Source organism: Tympanuchus pallidicinctus, unplaced genomic scaffold, assembly GCF_026119805.1.
Source record: "Tympanuchus pallidicinctus isolate F22 unplaced genomic scaffold, pur_lepc_1.0 scaffold3, whole genome shotgun sequence".
In the NCBI taxonomy this organism is placed as follows: domain Eukaryota; kingdom Metazoa; phylum Chordata; class Aves; order Galliformes; family Phasianidae; genus Tympanuchus; species Tympanuchus pallidicinctus.
This window is the reverse complement of record NW_026294747.1, coordinates 43,998,779-44,017,360: the sequence shown is the minus strand read 5'-3', so window position 1 is coordinate 44,017,360 and position 18,582 is coordinate 43,998,779. Positions and strand designations below refer to the sequence as shown.

The 18,582-nt window shown below is 38.9% G+C and overlaps 2 protein-coding genes across 7 annotated transcripts in view; one reads left to right on the top strand and one right to left on the bottom strand.

The window, feature by feature from the left end:
- LGMN (legumain) overlaps positions 1 to 13,548 on the top strand; it is a 25,315-nt gene extending 11,767 nt beyond the window's left edge. For both annotated transcript variants that reach the window (XM_052696762.1, XM_052696763.1), the window contains exons 3-14: positions 455 to 552; positions 1,408 to 1,489; positions 2,426 to 2,511; positions 4,851 to 4,926; positions 5,347 to 5,409; positions 6,309 to 6,375; positions 8,003 to 8,121; positions 8,749 to 8,838; positions 9,358 to 9,555; positions 10,225 to 10,395; positions 11,966 to 12,033; positions 12,796 to 13,548. In XM_052696762.1, the coding sequence (XP_052552722.1) occupies positions 455 to 552; positions 1,408 to 1,489; positions 2,426 to 2,511; positions 4,851 to 4,926; positions 5,347 to 5,409; positions 6,309 to 6,375; positions 8,003 to 8,121; positions 8,749 to 8,838; positions 9,358 to 9,555; positions 10,225 to 10,395; positions 11,966 to 12,033; positions 12,796 to 12,835 (1,158 nt within the window). In that variant the 3' untranslated portion in view covers positions 12,836 to 13,548. The remainder of the gene's footprint in view (positions 1 to 454; positions 553 to 1,407; positions 1,490 to 2,425; positions 2,512 to 4,850; positions 4,927 to 5,346; positions 5,410 to 6,308; positions 6,376 to 8,002; positions 8,122 to 8,748; positions 8,839 to 9,357; positions 9,556 to 10,224; positions 10,396 to 11,965; positions 12,034 to 12,795) is intronic.
- Positions 13,185 to 18,582, bottom strand: part of RIN3 (Ras and Rab interactor 3) — a 59,790-nt gene continuing 54,392 nt past the window's right edge. For all 5 annotated transcript variants that reach the window (XM_052696755.1, XM_052696757.1, XM_052696756.1 and 2 more), the window contains one exon: positions 13,185 to 18,582. In XM_052696755.1, the coding sequence (XP_052552715.1) occupies positions 18,274 to 18,582 (309 nt within the window). In that variant the 3' untranslated portion in view covers positions 13,185 to 18,273.

Sequence of the window (18,582 nt, the reverse complement as noted above, 5' to 3'; positions counted from 1 at the left end):
GCAGCCTTGTTGCTGAACTAATTGAAATTGGTGGAAATCCAATCTTCCTCTGCTTAGTGCACTTTGGATCTGTCTGTCTGTGGGCAAGTTTTTTCACTTAGATTTCCTTGCACAACACGGAACGTTGCTGAGTTCCCTTTGTTAAACTTTGTTGTCTTTATTAATTTGCAAGGAACTTCTAGATTGTGTTTGAATACAAATTGTAAACTGGAGAGATTTTAATCCTAGTCTTAATTATTATTACAACTGTTCCTAATAAGAGAAAGACAATTCTGGATTACATCTGTGCATTTCAGTCTTCTAGCAACCCTCAATCTCTTATATTTGAAAAGAAAATACTAGGATAGAGTTTCTTTTGAACAATAGCTTGGTCTTTGGTCCACAAAGCTATTTTTCCTGTTCTCAAGCATGAAGTCTCCATTAAAGCTAATAATGAAAACCTACGTTTTTACAGGCAGATGTATGCCACGCATACCAGATCGTACACCGAAATGGAATTCCAGATGAACAGATAATTGTCATGATGTATGATGACATTGCTGATAATGACGAGTAAGTAGTGAATATGCACTGGTAACAAGCTGTTCTATACAAATATGCCATAGTCATTAATGTATTTTGAGTTTGTAGTAGTTTTGTAAGAAGAGCTGTTAAGATTGCCTGAGATACATAGAGAAGTAGAGAAGTTTTATCCGTCAGCACTGTAAATTTGCTTTGGGATATGCAGAGGAGCTTTTCTAAGCATTGCTCCACATCTCAACCTCTGTTATGGCACTGAGGACTTTAGAGCTCCTTATAATTTCTTCACTGTTACAAAAGCAAGGGGTCTTACCTCCCAGACATAACAGTTTACAGCAGATAACCTAAAAGCACACACGTAGGGAATCTCAACATCTTTTCATAAAAAGCCTATGAGTCACATATCAAATGGACTAATCTCCAGAAAGTGCACTGAACAGAGAAATGTACATGACCCGTCCTTGATCATTGCTTATATCATTGTTTTCTATGTGAAACTGTTCGCTTATACAGCCTCCATTTCTGAGACAACTTCAGCAGAAGTCAGCAGGCATGGCATGCAGAGAATAAAAGGAATTAAAGGAAGGAGTGCAAGCAGGAGATAATAGTATAACAGACCACCTACCTATATGCTCAGGTTAATCTACACGATCTGTGGTAGGATACTTCAAGTACTCTGAGTCTAAGGACACCTACAATGAACATGTGAAGTGACTGAAATGTAAATGCCTTTGTATTCTGTGATCACTTAACAATACATGGTGCTACTGTTCATAGCTCGAAGGCAAGGTTGCCAGTCAGGACATTTTAAATTGTTTCCTCGTGGTTCTGTGGTTCTTGTAAGGCACATTACTAATTCTTTGTATTTATATTGCTTTAAACTTTCAGAAATCCAACAAAAGGCATTGTCATCAATAGACCTAATGGAACAGATGTGTACGCTGGAGTGCCCAAGGACTATACAAAAGAGGTAGGAATGAAACATGATTTCAGGGAAACTGTTCAGCTTTAACCAGTGTTGTCAGCTTATTCACCTGCATGGTTTGGCACAAAGCTCATTGTTCATAAGATGAATGTAAACACTAGATGCTTGGAGGCAAAGTAGTGGTCATAAAAGTAAATCCTCACATTGTCCTGCATACAAAAATGTTTAAACTCAATCTGAAGAACAGCTGTACAAGTCTGTTTCATTAAATCAGAAGTGTAATGCAGTTACTTGGTGATTTTGTGATTTGGTATTTCAGTGAGTCATCAGTGGCTAGTATGGTCTACACATGCAACCCTGCAGCTGGGGAGTTAGGTTCAAGACTGGAAGCTGCCATTGAAGCTAAAATCATAGTAAATTTCTTTGGGGATTTTTTTTAAATTCCAGATGATACTAATATATAGTTAAAAAATTAGATAGAGAAATAATTTTGTCAGTGTAATGCAATGGCAAGGACCTGGATGTAGGGCTGAGGAGATGGGTAAAAATTGGCAAAGGCAGGGTCTTTTAATTTGGCTTTACCTCCAAAACATAAATCTCAAGAAACTATAACCATTGAGCTCCATAGCAGCAGTAAGACTATCTTACTTTACTTTATCCCTGGAAATCTAAGTAGGAACCAAGACAGGGAATTCCAATGATAACTATACAGAATGAATAGATCCTCACTCTAATATGAGACCACATTTTGAATTTGGCTTGCATTCTTCTTTTAAACTGCTGAAGTATCAGAAAGCAAATTACTTTCAGAATACAAACAATACAGGAAACTGAGGAAATGTTGTTCGTGAATATCAATGGCCAGCTAAACTTGCCACCCACATATGAGTTATGGTTTTCAGAAGCCATCTTACTAAATATAGATTTTGTTGATTTTTTTCTTTTTTAATATGTTTAATTTAAATCCTCTTAAATTCTTAGGATGTTACTCCAAAGAATTTCCTTGCTGTTCTCAGAGGGGATGCAGAAGCAGTAAAGGGGGTGGGATCAGGAAAAGTATTGAAAAGGTAAGAGAAACTTTATTTAGAAAATAATTGCATGCATGTTGCACTTCAGTACTGATTTCAAAAAAAGAAGAGGGTAAACTAGAGCTGCCATTTTACTGGTAGAGAGTCCAGTATAGATGAGGGTGTAAAAATTCTTGAAAACAGTGTCAATTGTATTAAGGTGTATATGTCAGTTAAACTGTTATTTGTTATTATTATTTTTTTCCTGTTTTGGAAGGAGATCTATAAAAATAGAATTCTATTAAGGTTTGGAGATCTTAGAGGGCTTGGTTTGACATACACTGACAGTTTTATAAGTGAAGTGATAAGAGATGGCAATCAGTGGTAGTGGGGCAGATAGGTTCAGCAGCTCATCAGCTGAAAGAACTGCATGCTTAATCCCAGCCTTGGCAAATGCAGATATATTTAGGCTTTGAACGTAATGAAATAGAATTATGGTTTATATTTAATGCAGGAAGTCTTTGAGGCTGAAAAAGTAGCATAGCCTTACATATTAATGGATTTGTAGCTTAAAAGTGTTGGTCGACTTAGTTGCACAAATATGGCTTAAGTTTGGCAATATTCTAATATATGAACAATAATAAAAGTCTAGAATGGCCAAGTAGAATATCTGTAATTAATGAGTGTAGTTTATAAAGGTTTATAGAACTATGTTGATTCAGTAAGCAAGCAATCTATTTGAGGGCCTAATTGGAAGACCTCTTAAGAAGATGCAAGATGAATAAATTATGCCAGGTATCTACAGAGTGAAATATGATGCCTATTTTCTGAGGTGTATAATATTTCTGACTCAGTGATATTTTTCATATTTTTCATTTTTCTATGTATTGTAATTCTTGTAAAAAAAAATAATTAAATTTTACCTATTCAAAGAAGTAACCTAGTTAAATAAAAATTGTGTAAGTGCCTGTCTCCATCCAACAGTTCATTTTACAGACTAAGAAATGAAATAGAAGAGTCGTTTTCCAGCATTGGGAAGAAAAAAAACAATGAAGGAGCAGGACAATATTTGAATAATCTGCCGCTCTCAGTTGTTTATATTCCCTCCTAAAGAAGCAAGATAGAAAATAATATACGCAGGTCATATAGGTAAAAAGTTAAGAAATTGCTGCACAGGTACTAGATTGTTCTTTTCTAGTAGCTGCAATGAGCCAAGCAATGAATATAAAGCATTCTTTAGCCTATTAAAAAAGTGTACTTCAGAACACACTTCACTTGTAAAATCTTGAAGTCACATAAAGGAGCAGCTTTGCAGAGGGCCAAGGACACTTAGCTACTCGGGAGAACAGCTTGAACCCTGATAAAAACAAAATAAAACAAACCAGAAAACGCCCAAGAGTGGCAGACAAATATCTCCCAGCCCCTTTTTTGTTAGGCTTTGTTGTGTGAATTTCAGTCAGTGCCCTCACTTCTGCTTTTGGGTGGGACAAGAACTCAATTATTTTTTCTGCTCACAAGTCTTATAGATTGCTTTCCAGGTTGTTCCCTAAGACAACAGGTTGTTAGCCAGGCAGAAAGCTGGCTTGGGGACTCCTTCCAATCTGTTTATACAGTTTATTTGAAAATGTCCCTGAACACAAATCCCTTTGGAGATCTGACTGTCAGAGCAACACCTTCGCATCAGCCAAACGTTATTTGATTTAGAGAGCAGTAAAATCTGCTCCAACCTTCAGGGAATCATCACTCATGAGCATACAGTGTTATAGAATCATAGAATCGCAAAGTTGGAAACGACCTGCAAGATCATCTAGTCCAACCATGTTCAACCAACTGTGGTGCCACACAGTACAAGGAACCTACCTAGCATAAAGAGTGAGTCTGTGTATAGATCAGCTCTTCATGAGACGTGGACTGGTACTGATTTGGCTATGTATAGCTGTACAGATCAAAACAAGGTGGTACATAAACATACAGAGGATCTTATTAAAAACATGTTGTGGTTTATGACATATTACAGGTGCCTCGCTATAATGTAATTACAAAAGGAATCCATTTTTATCAGAATTCTGCAAATCTCCACAGTATAACAGATTTCTAAGATGGGCAAAACAGTTGTACTCCTACCAGCTGCCATCTGCAGCCTAGCCAGCAATTGTCCCCATGCTTGAGGGACTAGTCTATACTGGATCTTATTTCTCTTTCAGACACCCATCTTTTCTCAAAAGCACTCACAGTAGTATGCTTTGGAAGGAAAAATTACTACCAAGAGCATGAGGTGTTTCAGATGCTTTATTTTCAAATGTTGGCATGCCTTGGTATTGAGCAGCAGATGATGCTTGTTGTAGTAAAGATTAGGTTAGAGCAATTAAAAATAATTTCTTTCAATTTTCTCTTTACAGTGGTCCCAAGGATCATGTGTTTGTTTATTTCACTGACCATGGAGCTCCAGGACTTCTAGCTTTTCCTGATGATGATGTAAGCATTTGGGAGGGGAGGGATTACTTTGGAGTTTGTCAAAAAAAAAAAAAAAAAAACAACTATCTTTTTAATGACATACTATAATACTAAGTAATACATCCAAAACTCTAAAATATTCAATGCACTGCTATATTAAGGACTGCAGGGAGAAAAGGAGCGATGTTCTTTTCATCGTCCCTGTTTTTGTTTCACATAGTTGGGACTTGCTTTCTAGTGCAGTACATGAATCATGTATCATTTAACACCGTTAACCATCTTTTCCAGTGGTAAATACTAGAACATTGTGTTTCAGATGTCCAAAACACTGGATATGTTAAAGGTGAAGTGATACATGTATTCATAACAGTTGTTCCTAATAAATGACTTGTGAGTCTTTTGAACATCAGTGATTTTAACAGAAGCCTTCTTATTTTACAGCTTCACGTGAAGGACTTAAACAAGACCATTTGGTACATGTATCATCACAAAAAGTACCAAAAGGTAAACAAGCATGTTAGAAGTTGTATGATTAAAAGAACTGCTGCGATGGAAGAGAGCTGTTTGTCTTCACTCGCAGAGTAATTTAAAAGCACAAAGAAGTTGGTGCCACATAATAAGATCTGGATTAGAATTTATAACTTATAGGTCTGATCCTCTACACGTTTTCCCTTTTCATCTTTTCTGGATGTTTGCAATTGTTGCAGCACAGATACAGACTAGACTCTTTATAACGTATAAATGTAACCAACGGGAAAAACAACATTTGTAACTATCACTCCCTTATAATGCATACTTGGCTCTTTCTTCCTGTGCTTTTTTCACTTCAGACTACACTATTCCTACAGGAATAATCATGTGTCTTGTTTTTCTCTAACAGTTTTTAGATGGTTGAAAAGGCTGTACCTCTTATCAGAGAATTCTGTGCATTTACTTCATTACAAGTAGTTGTAAACAGAAAGACTAGTCTTTAGCATCTAACAGTAGCTTTTTTTTTTTTTAAAGCTGGTTATTCTATCTGTAGAATAGTTGGGGGTATTTAGGAACACATACATGGTCATAGGTTCCAGATATACTACCTGCATTATGGTACACTGCTAGCCCTAAGGGTTGACTTGTGTTTGATATATGCTTTCTATGTTAGCCACTAGATCCCTTTGGATTCTATAGAGGTTGATTGCATCTTTCCATTATGACTGTTTCCCTTTTCCACATAGTTTAGTTCTCCCCCCAAAAAAAGAAAAAAAATGATCTATTTACTTTTTTGTTTTATTTTGTAACGTTACAAGTAGGTTTTGTTTCAGGATTATCAGTTCAGCTAAACTAACTACAGCTGAAAAGCAGTGAAGGAGATTTCTCAGTTTCCTTGTGGAATTTATTAAAGTCTCTGATTTATTTTATAGATGGTGTTCTACATTGAAGCATGTGAATCTGGATCTATGATGAATCATTTGGCTGATAATATCAATGGTGAGCCATCAGTTAAATTAATGGACATAGATTTCTCAACCTGTCATAGGCAAGACCTAAACAGATACTGTGTAAGGGATAGGGTCAAGTGCCATGTGCATCCCTAGAAAGGATTAGAGAAAGTTACATTTTCCATTTATGGGAAGCACCATTTAAAAACCATCCAGAGTCCTGTAAAGGCCATCTAGGCTTTTGTTTCTTGCAAATGAGAAGTTGAAAAAGTTCTTCTACGTAGTTGTCCTTAACTGGTAACCACAAAGGTTATACTGACATTTCTTAGTCTCAGCATTGTTAACAGTTGTTCCTGCTGACACTTTCCTCTAGTACCAGTCAGGATACAGGATTGACAGACAATTTTGGTACGCTGCTTTGGGCAGTACACCAGGTAGCGGAACTCCCAACTTTTCAGTTTCTCAGTTTTCTACTACAGAGCTGGGAGTTTAGCCTTGGTTAGGACGAGGAATGAGAACCTTTTCAAGGTTTTCTACTCCATGGCTGGGAGAGCAAACACTCTGGCTTTTTTCATTGCTGTGAAGCTCTGATTCCAGGGAGGACCCAGCCACCTGCATATCATGGCTTCGTAGGACTTTGGCCCTGTAGTAGCCTGGCTGGCAGCCACTCAGTCTTACAGCTTCATCAGGAATTTACAGCAGGTTCTCACAGAATGTGTCACAGTGCTCAGTGAATCAGCATGCTTTAAAATTTATTCTATTAGAAACCACCTGTTTGGTGAGTGGTTTTACTGCTAGCTCTACCACTGATTTACAAAGGCAGAAAATTGGCAGCTTATGTTAGAACCAGAAGCTGTTCTTGTCAGCCTTTGGTTGTGAGCTACAAAGCTTACAGCTTATTTTGAACATTTTTAACTGAAAGTAACTATTTGTTATGAACTACAAATGGTTTCTTAGTAAGCGTTTTCAAGGATGCTAAGGGCATTACTTAACTATAAAGACAATATTTCAGACTCTTTTGGCTGTTGAACTGTAGCAACATTCTGAGTGAAAACAATACTAGCCATACATTAAGCATGCATAGCAGTTTTCATTTTTGAAACTTGGACTCCAGTCACTCAAGTATGCCTTGAGTTCGACAAAAAGCCAAAACAGCTTTTGTTTTAGTATCTGTAAGGGAATGTTTAAAATGTTGTGTAAGAGAGGACTGACTGGAAACACTGTGTTTGAGACAGATAGTATAGAGGTGATCTAAGCTTTTTCCTCAATGTAGAATGATGTTCTGGAGATAATATTACTTAGCAGGTAGCAAAAGATAATTTGAATAGAATTTATTCCAAGTTTAGGAACAAATCCTCATTATTGTAGTTAGGAGTACAAATGTATAGACTGTGACTGTGCAATATTGTCAGGCAGTTATTTGAAAGTAGTTTGTGTTTTTTCCCTCCAGCTTAAGCACTGTTGGCCACACAGCAAGTTCTTAAAACAGTGCAGAAGCTGACTGAGCAGAATTACTAATTAGCTTCTTTTCTTCATACCACTTAGAAGTAAATGATAACCAAAATCCTTAGGCAAATATATCATATGCAGCAGTGTACTCAATCATGGAGTAAATGGAATGTTAAACAAAAAAAAAAACAACAACAAAACCACAAAAAACTGCTTTTGTCTTACAGTTTACGCAACAACTGCTGCCAACCCCAGGGAGTCATCTTATGCCTGTTACTATGATGATGAAAGGCAGACTTATCTTGGTGACTGGTACAGTGTGAATTGGATGGAAGATTCAGATATGGTAGGTTACGAGATAAGATTGCTTATATTTCTATATACAAATATCACTGGGCTTTAAAAAAGTTGTTTTAGAGGATTTGTTGTTTTTATGTGAGACTGAAATCAACAAACTTGATAAAAGTATTTAACTGCTATTCAGAAGTTTATAATCTTGGGCAACTGAATTTATTTCAGAAACTTACTCTTTTTCATTAGTAGTCATAGAAACCAACTAGTTTCTAGTTTCAAGTTCACATCACCTTAATTTACTATCTGAGACAACATATCTGAATTTGTTTAATCTGGCAGGTCAGTAGGTTTCATTTGCGCTTCAGAGATCTTTAAATACTGAACTGTGGTTAACCCATTTATTAGCATAATGGAAAATGGTAATAGTGAAACAAGCCTGGATTCTTAGGCTAGTCTCCTCCCTGCTTGCCCATTTGCTGGGAATTAAGAGATCACTAAAAGCAATTTGGGAATATCCTGGCAAATCTTCATTTCCATTTTTTATATCTGTGCGTTTCAAAGATTTCTAGCTCTTACTCTCTACTTCTTTCTACAAACTAGTAGCCACAGCCTTTTACAGGTTTCTATTGTAATAGCTGAATTTAAATAGCTGTGATCACATGGAAGTTTCTTTATGCAGGAGGATCTGAGAAAAGAAACACTGCACAAGCAGTTTCAGCTGGTGAAGAAGCGCACCAACACCAGCCATGTCATGCAGTATGGAAACAAAGTAGGTATTTGAGCAGGCTTCCTTAAAACCTTCTCTGCCCTATCCATTTTTTCCCTTTAAAACAAAAACAAACAGCAGTCTGGCAAAGTTAATTTAAAAATGAAACTGCTCATCATACACAAATAAACCTGACATCAATCAAGTATAATACAAGTAGTTACCACTTCTAGACATGTGAATATTGACATAATGTTAAGGAAGTATATTGTTCCCTTGAACGAGAGGAGCTGAGAGATGACATGTCATTTATAATAGTCCTATTGTTCAATGTGTTTATAGAAACACACTAATTTTTAAAAACAAACAGGTTATTTAACCTGACAGTTCTTCTGATATTTGGAAATAGAAGTTCCAAGATTTTTGGCAGCCTTAGTCTTATATAGTCAGAAATAAAAATATTTACAAGCCTATGAATTCCTTTTCTAACAGATCAAGTTTGGAGAGTTAGATTTGCACAGCAAAGCAAAGCATTCAACTGGAAGTGCTTGACAGTTTATTTATTTACTTTCTAACTTTCAGAGCATCTCCTCTATGAAAGTGATGCAGTTTCAGGGCACGGGGAAGAAAGCTGTCCCCATTTCTCTGCCACCTGTAGAACACCACGACCTGACTCCTAGTCCTGACGTCCCTCTTGCTATCATGAAACGAAAGCTGATGGCTACCAATGATATGTATGAGGCTAAGAAGATTGCTGCAGAGATGAAGGCACACCTGGAGGTATACAAAACAAAAACAAACAAATCCAACAAACAACAGTAAAACTACACTGTATGCCAGGTCAGATTTCTGTCCATAGTAAGAAGTCACATTCCTGAACCAATGGGATTGTTTCCAGTTTCTACAATTTTTAACAAAATTAGTCTGCAGACTGCTAGCCTCTAGCTGACAACTTACTCTTCCTTTAAAACTTAGGGATTTACTCCCAGAGGCATTTAAAGTAGTGATTATAAAGATAGAGGTAAGCAAGTGCAGAAGTCAGCATCCCACCTTTTATTGCCCAGAAATACCCATTCCCTGTCCATAGGAATTCTTGCTGTCAGGAGTTAGTTTTTGGTATTAGCTAACCTTGTCACAGTAGAAGTGAAGTCTCCCAAATCAAAAAGCTTCTGCAGTAGTGTGATCACTATCAATAATTCATTGTCTTTCTTCTGGCAGAACACCAGAGGGAGAACAAGTTATTTTTGTGCACAAGGAGTCTCTTTCTCCCTAGTTTTCATTTGAGTGTTAAGGTCCAAAATGTTGTACCAAAAGTAGGAGGCAAAACTGATTTCCTTAAAGATTTCAAGAGCTGAGGGCCAAGAGAGATTTAAAGAAAAATTCCATTAAAAGTCTTCAAATTTGGATTAAAAAAAAAAAGCATATTTTAAAGTTTTGTCTTACGCGCAGGCTAAAGAATATATCCAGGAATCCATGCGGAAGATCATCACCTTAATAACAGGATCAACAGAACTGACTAACCAGATCCTGTCAGACAGGCTGACCATCAGCAACTACGACTGCTATCAGGCAGCAGTGAACCACTTCAAAACTCATTGCTTCAACTGGCACTCTCCCTTGGTAAGACAAGCATTAGATATTACCTGATACACGTACCAGTAACACCACCAACTCAAAAGTCATTGTCAAGTCTGCAAAATCAGCTTTTATTAAAAGCTAGCATGGGGACAGGCTTACAGGTTATTTTTAGATGAGTAATGTTTTTGGAAGCAGGAAGCTACTTTCACCACACTTGTAGATGAACATTACTAAAAAGATCTTCAGTAAAAAGCAAACAAAAAGACTAATTTCTACTAGTTAGAACTATCCCTTCATCATCTCCTTTCCCAGAAATCCAAGTATTAAGTAAGTCATGTTGTATTTTTGGTTGAAGCATTACTACTAGAAAAACAGAAACAGCACTATCACTTTGAATTCATAGTATGTTCAGATTTCTGTATTGTAACTGTTGGTTGTACAGTTCTTTTTCATAGCCTACTTGATATACTATCATGGTCTCACTGAAAATCCTCAGAGCTCCTTTTTTCTTAGCTGCTTCATTATTGCCCTTTCTTCCTGAGATCTCACTTAAGGACCAAATTCTGTTGTGTGTATTCTTCTGTTCAGAGAAGAATAACAGAGGGCAGTTCTTGTTCTAGAAAAATCAATCCTGGTGTCAATCAGGCAAGATAACCTAAGCAGACAGAACTCTGTGATGGGGTACATCAGATGGCTGGAGCACCTCCCATATGAGGACAGGCTGAGAGAGCTAGAGCTCTACAGCCTGGAGAGAAGGCTCTACGGGGACCTTACAGCAGCCTTCCAGAACCTGAAGAAGGCCTACAAAAAAGCTGGGGAGGGACTTTTTTCCTAAATGCACGTAGCAACAGGATGAGGGGAAACAGCTTTAAACTGGAAAAGGTTAAATTTAGACTTAACATTAGGAAGAAATTCTTTATTATGGGGGTGGTGAGACGCTGGAACAGATTGTCCAGCACAGCTGTGGGTGCCCTGCCTGCAGGCATTCAAGGTCAGGCTGGATGGGGCTTTCAGCAGCCTGGTCTAGAGGGAGGTGCCCTTACCTACAGCAAGGGGGTTGGAACTAAATGATCTTAAATGTACCTTCCAACCAAAACCTATGATTCTGTGAACATTTATTGATTTTAGCAGAAGTCAATGGAGTTATCTGCCAATTAGACAAGATGTAAGCACTACTGGCAAATCCAAATCAAAGGCACTCTTTCAACTGGAGCTTCTGTTTAGGAAGCTGTTAGGAGGCCATGAAGATTTGTTAAACTTCTAGTTCCTCTTTTGTGCTTTTTAGGGGATTTTTTTTGCTGTTGCTTGGGGTTTGTGTGTGTGTGTGTGTGTGTGTGCGCGCACGCACTGTTATTTGTTTTTTTGTATTGCAAGTGGTTGGATTGGTGAGCCTCGCCTTCAGGCTAGTGTGCAGCAGCAGCTGACTTTACCTAATGAACTTGTAAGAACAAAGTACACAGAAGAGAGATCCATTTAGCCTAGTATTAGATTATTCAGACCAGCAAATAAGTGCCTTGAATGTTAATAGCATATTTGAAGTGTTGCTACAACTTAGTTTGCATAAAGAATATCTGCTATCCATCCTTCAAATTATTAAAAATGTTTATTTCAGTATGAGTATGCACTGAGACAACTGTATGCCTTGGTCAATGTCTGTGAAGGAAGATACTCCATTGACAGGTAAGGAGGTTCCCACATACTCTATGTAGTTTTGTCTGTGGTTTAAAAAAAAAAAAAAAAAAAAAAAAGGCTAATAGGAGGATGAGCCCAACACTACAAGCATCTCAATTGTTCTCCTCTGTTGACCATTTTGTTAGTACCAGCTCTAAAGCCATACAAGCAAATTCTGGAAAACACGTGCTATTTAGTCCCTCCCTCTCATAAGTATCCAGTTCTCCAAGTCTTTAATTTGCTTGTTGGTAAAATTAAAGCCTGTCAGAGGATCCCACTGCAGAGCATAGCTTCAAAACAGCACGACACATCAGTGTTACAGGACAGACATGTTGTTCTGTAACTTCTGTATAACGTCACATTGAAGCAAAGTTAGGAACTGCTTTGTTTTCTCCTCTGTGCCCTCAGCTGCTGACTCAGACCACAGCACTTCTGTGTTCTCATCCATAAGCACGCGGTGGGAAAACAGGAAAATAAGGGTCCAGACTAAAGAGTTATGGTCAGGACAAGGAAGTGTTGCTTTGGAATACTGACTTACGAGGGTGTAATTCATGGGAGAGGATGGGTCCTAGCTTGTGAGACACACAAGCAGAAGAGTGAGGAAGGACTAATAGCTCGGGCAGAACGAGCATACAACTCAGCTGGTGAACAGCTGCTTTGTGTGCCCTGGTGGCATGTACTCCTGTTGGCATCCCACTACAGTCAGTTCAGAAAACTTTTTGAGAAGAATGAACCTGAACATTTTCTTACTGTTTTTGTTCTCCATTGCAGAATATTCTTGGCTATGGATCAAGTGTGCCGTGGGTATTGATGGAAACAGTAGTCTAATGTAACCCTTACTGCAAGTGATAATTTTTCTTAACTGAAATAATCCAGACTTTCTGTGCATGCAACATGAAGAGTCAACCACTGTGCTGAAGCTGTGCTAGGAGCTGTGGGACCTGCCCAGCAGTCTTACATCACTTGCCAACATTGTCCCCCCATTCCCACCTGCCAACAGCCCAATGGTTCAACAGAACCATTTTATCAGACCACATGGAGCTGTCAAGATGGGAATCTCTGGGTGAACACTACATAGCATCAACAGTGATTCTGAATCTGTGCTAAATTTAAATATTGACTCAGATTCTGGAGAAGAAAAGTTATAGCATTGCTAACCATTATCTTTTTTTTCTTTTTTTTTTTTTTTAAATGATAATGAATGCTATTACAGTGACTAACTTGCAGATTGATTGAAGAGTGAAGAAACCAAAGTTTGTTTTTTAAGCTTTAACTCCTTAACAGTTTAAAGAAGCAAATTGTTGTGTTCAAGAACTATCAGATGTTAACAGCACAGTTCAAATGTGAACAATAAAAAACCTTTTTGGGTAGAAAACACTGTTTTCCAAAGAAAAAACACAAGTATCTAATGCTGTAAATTTAGCACCAGTATGCTATAATTAAAATGTGTGTACACACAAGTGTGTGGGAAGTCACAGAGTTCAGGAATTATCTGTGAATAAAGTTGATAATTTCATCAACCTACTGGGCAATACAATATTAAGTGTCTCATTTCTTGAAATGAATTGAGAGCCAATTCCTTCGTGACAGTGCATTAAGTGGTTATTTAACCTCCATAAAGGTTTTATAAAACAGACTGTATCAAACAAGACCAACAACAAAACAAATGCAAAACTCCTGGATCATACTTAAAGGCACGTTCCTTAGAGATGATTCAATAAACAACAAACAGGAAGGCAAATTAAAAGCTATGAGGTGCTTCCAAATAGTCTTAAATTGTCCATACCTTTTTACGCATGGAGACAGGATGCAGAAATACTTCAGAGATCTTCCCAAAATGTAAAATAAATAGGAAAAATTATCTCATCCTTGTGAGAAAAGAAAAAACACAGGGTAAAATTAATCATAGAGCTACAAGATGGTGAGAATTTGGAGTAGATCCGCTCCAAGGAGCTAAAAGAGAAAGGAGCTAAACCTGAACTTTCATTTACCTTAAGAAGAATCAAATCCCAGAGCATTAGCACTTTCAGCTGTGATTAAGAGCGCAATTAGCTTCAGAATGGGTAGGAAAAGGTAGAAAGCTGTGAAACACAAGTTTACTCAATTGAGAAATTTATGTTTATGCCTTGAGGGTATTGAAAGTTCAGATACTTGGTGTTTTTTTTTTTTTTTTTTTTTGGTTTTTTGGTTTCTTTTTTTTTAATGTAGCTGGTTTCCTTTCAATTGTAAAACTTGAAATGGATGGAGATCTATAAATAAGAGGTTGTGAAATTTTGGATTGCATTAATGTGTTGCAGATGTTCTCCTGAAGACAGAAAGAAGGAAGGCTAAACAAGACGGCATTCAGGCATACTTTTTGTCTTTTGGTTTTTCATGTCTGGAATGTAAAAGGAAAAGAAAAGCCCTCCAGGTTCTTTACAAATACTCTACATCACTCTACAGCGGAGAGACTTCAAGTAGGCTGAGTAGACTTCAACAAGTAATTGCTAAATGAAAAACCAACTGCTAGCACAGATTCGTTCACGTTCTCCTGCAGGCACTTGTAGCTGAGAGGATGCAAAGCAGAAATGTGGAGATTTCTATCCACACAGTCACACAGGAGACAACTCTGCAGAATGAAAAGACCCACAACCTTCACCTGCACTGATCAATACATTTATTTTAAGGTCTCCAAATAGCATCATGTTGGCTTAATGCCTGTATGGCAGGCTCTTTATTTTGGGATGGTGGTAGAACCTAATTAGAAGATGATTTTAAGATTGTGCAAGGTCAATCTTAGGAGTAGTTTGTGGTGCATTGTGCAAGCACAAACACCCTTACTCTTCCTTCAGGCACATACTTGCACAGACTACAATTCCTAGAACACTGGATATAGAAATAACTACTTAAAAATAAGTAAGGCTGCTGGTTCCCAGTAAGTTGTCAGCATCTACCAGAACAGGTCAGAGTGTGTTGTGCAGAATAGTCGTGTTTAGCCCTGACCTTGGAAAGAGTGCCAGGAGGGAGTTCCCTCCTGGGGTTCCCATCTAGTGGGACAAGTGGGGTTTTACCCCAGCTGAGGACAAGGAACACAGTTTTCACAGTGCACGTGGTTGAAATACTGGAGCAGGTCTTCTGAAGGTCTGCATGATCTCCAGCCCTGGGACATGCAGCACAGAAAGGACAAGGCTGAGCTGTTCTGGGAGCAGCAGGGCTTTCAGCAGGGATTGGGCTGTGTGGCCCCACCATCCCGAGTCATGCCTGATGGAAAATAGAGTCCTGTGCAAAGTACCTATCAAAGTACCTATCAGGTTGGTGAATGATGCATGCTGATGCCCAAAGCTGAATTCAGCAGGAAAACTGCCTTTAGTTTCAATGACTTTCATTTTAGGTTGTACTTGACCTCGCAGTGTAATTATTTCAGTGAATTATTGACAGATTTCATCACTGGTACTGTGTGGCATTAGGCCAGGTCTGGGCACAAAGTGGCCACTTGGGCTTTGTGGGTTTAGTTTTTTTTTTTCTTTTTTCTTGAGAGCTGTTGCTAGGTTCGGCAGGTCTTCTCTCTCTCACACTAGGATCCTTTGCCTATGCATAGATGAGTGATCGTTGCACAATATTTCTGTGGAAATAAGTGTTTGAGGAGACCTTGGCCAGATTACACAACTATACTTGGTCAAAGTCTCCTGAAAAGCTTGTCTGCTGACTTCTCATGTGAGGTTCAGAGCATGAGTCACGGTGTGACCGCCTTGACTAACCAGAAGAGGCCACAGATCTCCAGACTGACTGTACCTCTTTAACTGGTTAGTCTGTAGCGTGACAATACCTCATGACAAAGCCAATGAACAAAGTCCTAAGGAGTATTTAAAAGTGATAATTTCATCTGTAACATTTTTTTTTCTTACTGTTTGAATGTCAGACACCAGTTCAAAGTACTGAGAGATTCCAGGTACCAGTAGCCAGAGGGAGGACGTGCTGACCTGCTCTATGTGATATGCTCAACCAGGCCAGGTGCCCCATAGTTTCTGAGGGAGATCCTCCTCAGCTCTGAGTTCCAGCATGGGGATTTCCATCCAGGCAGCTCACTGCCAGGCACAGTAACTTGCATTAAAGAGATTAATCCCTTGAATTCAGAGGAGAGGGGAGTAGTCCATGGATGTCTTTGTAAATCTACTTTGACTTTTTCAGCTGTAATGCCAGATGAAAGTTTTGCAGGTGCAATTTGAGGGCTTTTGTAAAAGCTTGATTCTTCCTCTCCCTCTCTCCTTCCTCTCCTGTTCTCTCTGGCAGTTCTGACTTCAGGACTGTTTGTCTTAAGGTGGTTTTGCACCAGCAGAGTTTCCTCGTGCTTGGTTGCCCAGCCGTAAAACTTGTGGTGTGCCCTCGCCCCAGGGCCTGCAGCTGATGGCCTCCCCAAGGTGTTGTCAGGTGCCTGGGGCTCTTCTTTGCATAACTCTGTTGCTCATTCCTGTCTGCTGCCAAGTCCAGTCTCTCCCCAGAAATATTCAGCAGAAGATCAGTCCTAGCTTAATTCCTTGGGTTCAGCATAGGACCCTGCAGGTATGCAGCCTTGGGGGACGGCACGAGTGCTGACAGCTGCACATGAGTATAAATGACTGAATAACCAGAAACGTGGAGTCAGTTCCCTGCTGGTGTCACGCCAGCACAAGCTCTGCATGTGATGGCCTCAAAACTGAGACTGCTGCTATTCACTGTTCCTCATTCTTCATTGTCATCCCTTCCCAACAACATATGCATGCAGCCTAGGCTGGCAGATGCACAGATGGTCTGGCATCGTAATGCACATTTGGCCATTGCACACGATGGCTCATGCACACAGACATGGACATTTCAAGCCACGGAGACTGAGAGCATGACCAGCCACATGCAGTGTCATTTTCCATTTGGAGTTCAGACATAGAGCAGGGACCTCAAGCAACTTGGTCCGACATGTCCCAGTTCTGTTTCTGAATGTTAATGAGAGGAAACAACAGCAGCTTTGAGCAAAACCCACAGTAAAACCTTTCTAGTCTAGAGTCTAGTCTGCAGCTTCACTAGGCCTGATCCCATGTTTGTCTCTGCAGTGGAAGCTACACTGGCAGTGGAATCTTGCCTGAAGGAAGGCACCCAGAAGACAAAGATCTGTTTTGCAATTAAGGCTCTGCTGTCATTATCCAATACTGAAAAGTTGCTTGCTAATTTCACAGAATGCATTTTTTCCAATGTTTATTTTATGGAAATTCAGGTTGCAGGGAAATTTAAATTTGCAGTGACTGAAAATGACTGAAAGTAGAGGTAGAGAAAGAGAAGAATTAGCAAATTCTGTCTCAAATGCCTGAGCTGATTGAAGTAACAATCTGGCAGGACATGCAGATATGAAAACACTAGAGAAAATCACAGCTGGGTAAAAAGAGACCAGTATTTTATTCTTGCTCTTTGACTTAAAATTTTAATCTACTTTGCTACATTGGGAAAATTATTAAGTTCTTTACAAATTCTTATTTTAAAACAATTGCACCATATCACACATAGAAATAAATATACAATTAAACAGACGCTATCATACAACTAATGTCATTTAAACAGCTGTACATTGATGGTGAACACTTCCAATCTTTTAAGAAAAATACATTGATGAAAATGCCTATGTCACCTGGCGTTAGTGACAAATAAATGGCAGAAAATATTTTCTTTGTCAATGTATTGAATCTTCTTGCATGATTGGTGAATATTTGGATTTCAAAGGCAATTTTGTGTTACAGACAGCAAGACAGAGATGGAGTTCTGCTATAGCTGGCAATCCTGTGCCACTGTATACATCAGCCAGTACTTTTTTAAATCAAACTGAGTTGACAGATGTAGGTGTAAATGTAGTCTTACCTCCTAACAGCACTGAGGTGTGTGCAGACCATTCCAAGGCCTTGAGCACTGAGGTGCACCTGCCATCACTTACGATGGAGTAAATGTCCACTTTTCCACAAGATCTCTGAGATCATTCTCTGCCTATTCTGCAATGTTGGCATTGCCAGCGGGAGGTTCTGTGGTTTGATACTTCAAGTTTTCCAAAGGATAATGTTCTCCTGAATGCTCCTTTTTGAACTTCACTGAGAAATGCCTATATTCAGACAGCATCTACAATTAGCACACCTGCCCTGTGGTGAAGGTCAAGCTCCAATGACCTAAGATCCGCAGCTACCAGAGGATCTCACAAAATAAGCTATCCAGCCCTTCCAGGATGACAGCAAACTCAACAAAAGAGTACCATGACCTTTAAGAAAAGTCAGTCTCTCTGACAATTGGAACTGGTGGATTTTTGTACTCTATTGGTTTATAAATAAAATGGAAATCTTTTTTGTTTTCGCTCTTCAGTAGTGAGGCTTTGATACGGTGAGGGAGGGCCTCTTTGTCCAGCTGCAGCCACTGGTCATCGACATAAACAAAGAGTCTATAGATCTTGGGATGGGAGACTTCAAACTTTTCGGCACACTGCTGGCACAGCTGCTCGGTTGTGGTGTCATTCCGTGAGGCAAGTGTCCTTGACTGAGCACCAATCTCCAGGAAGGAAATGGAGATGAAGTC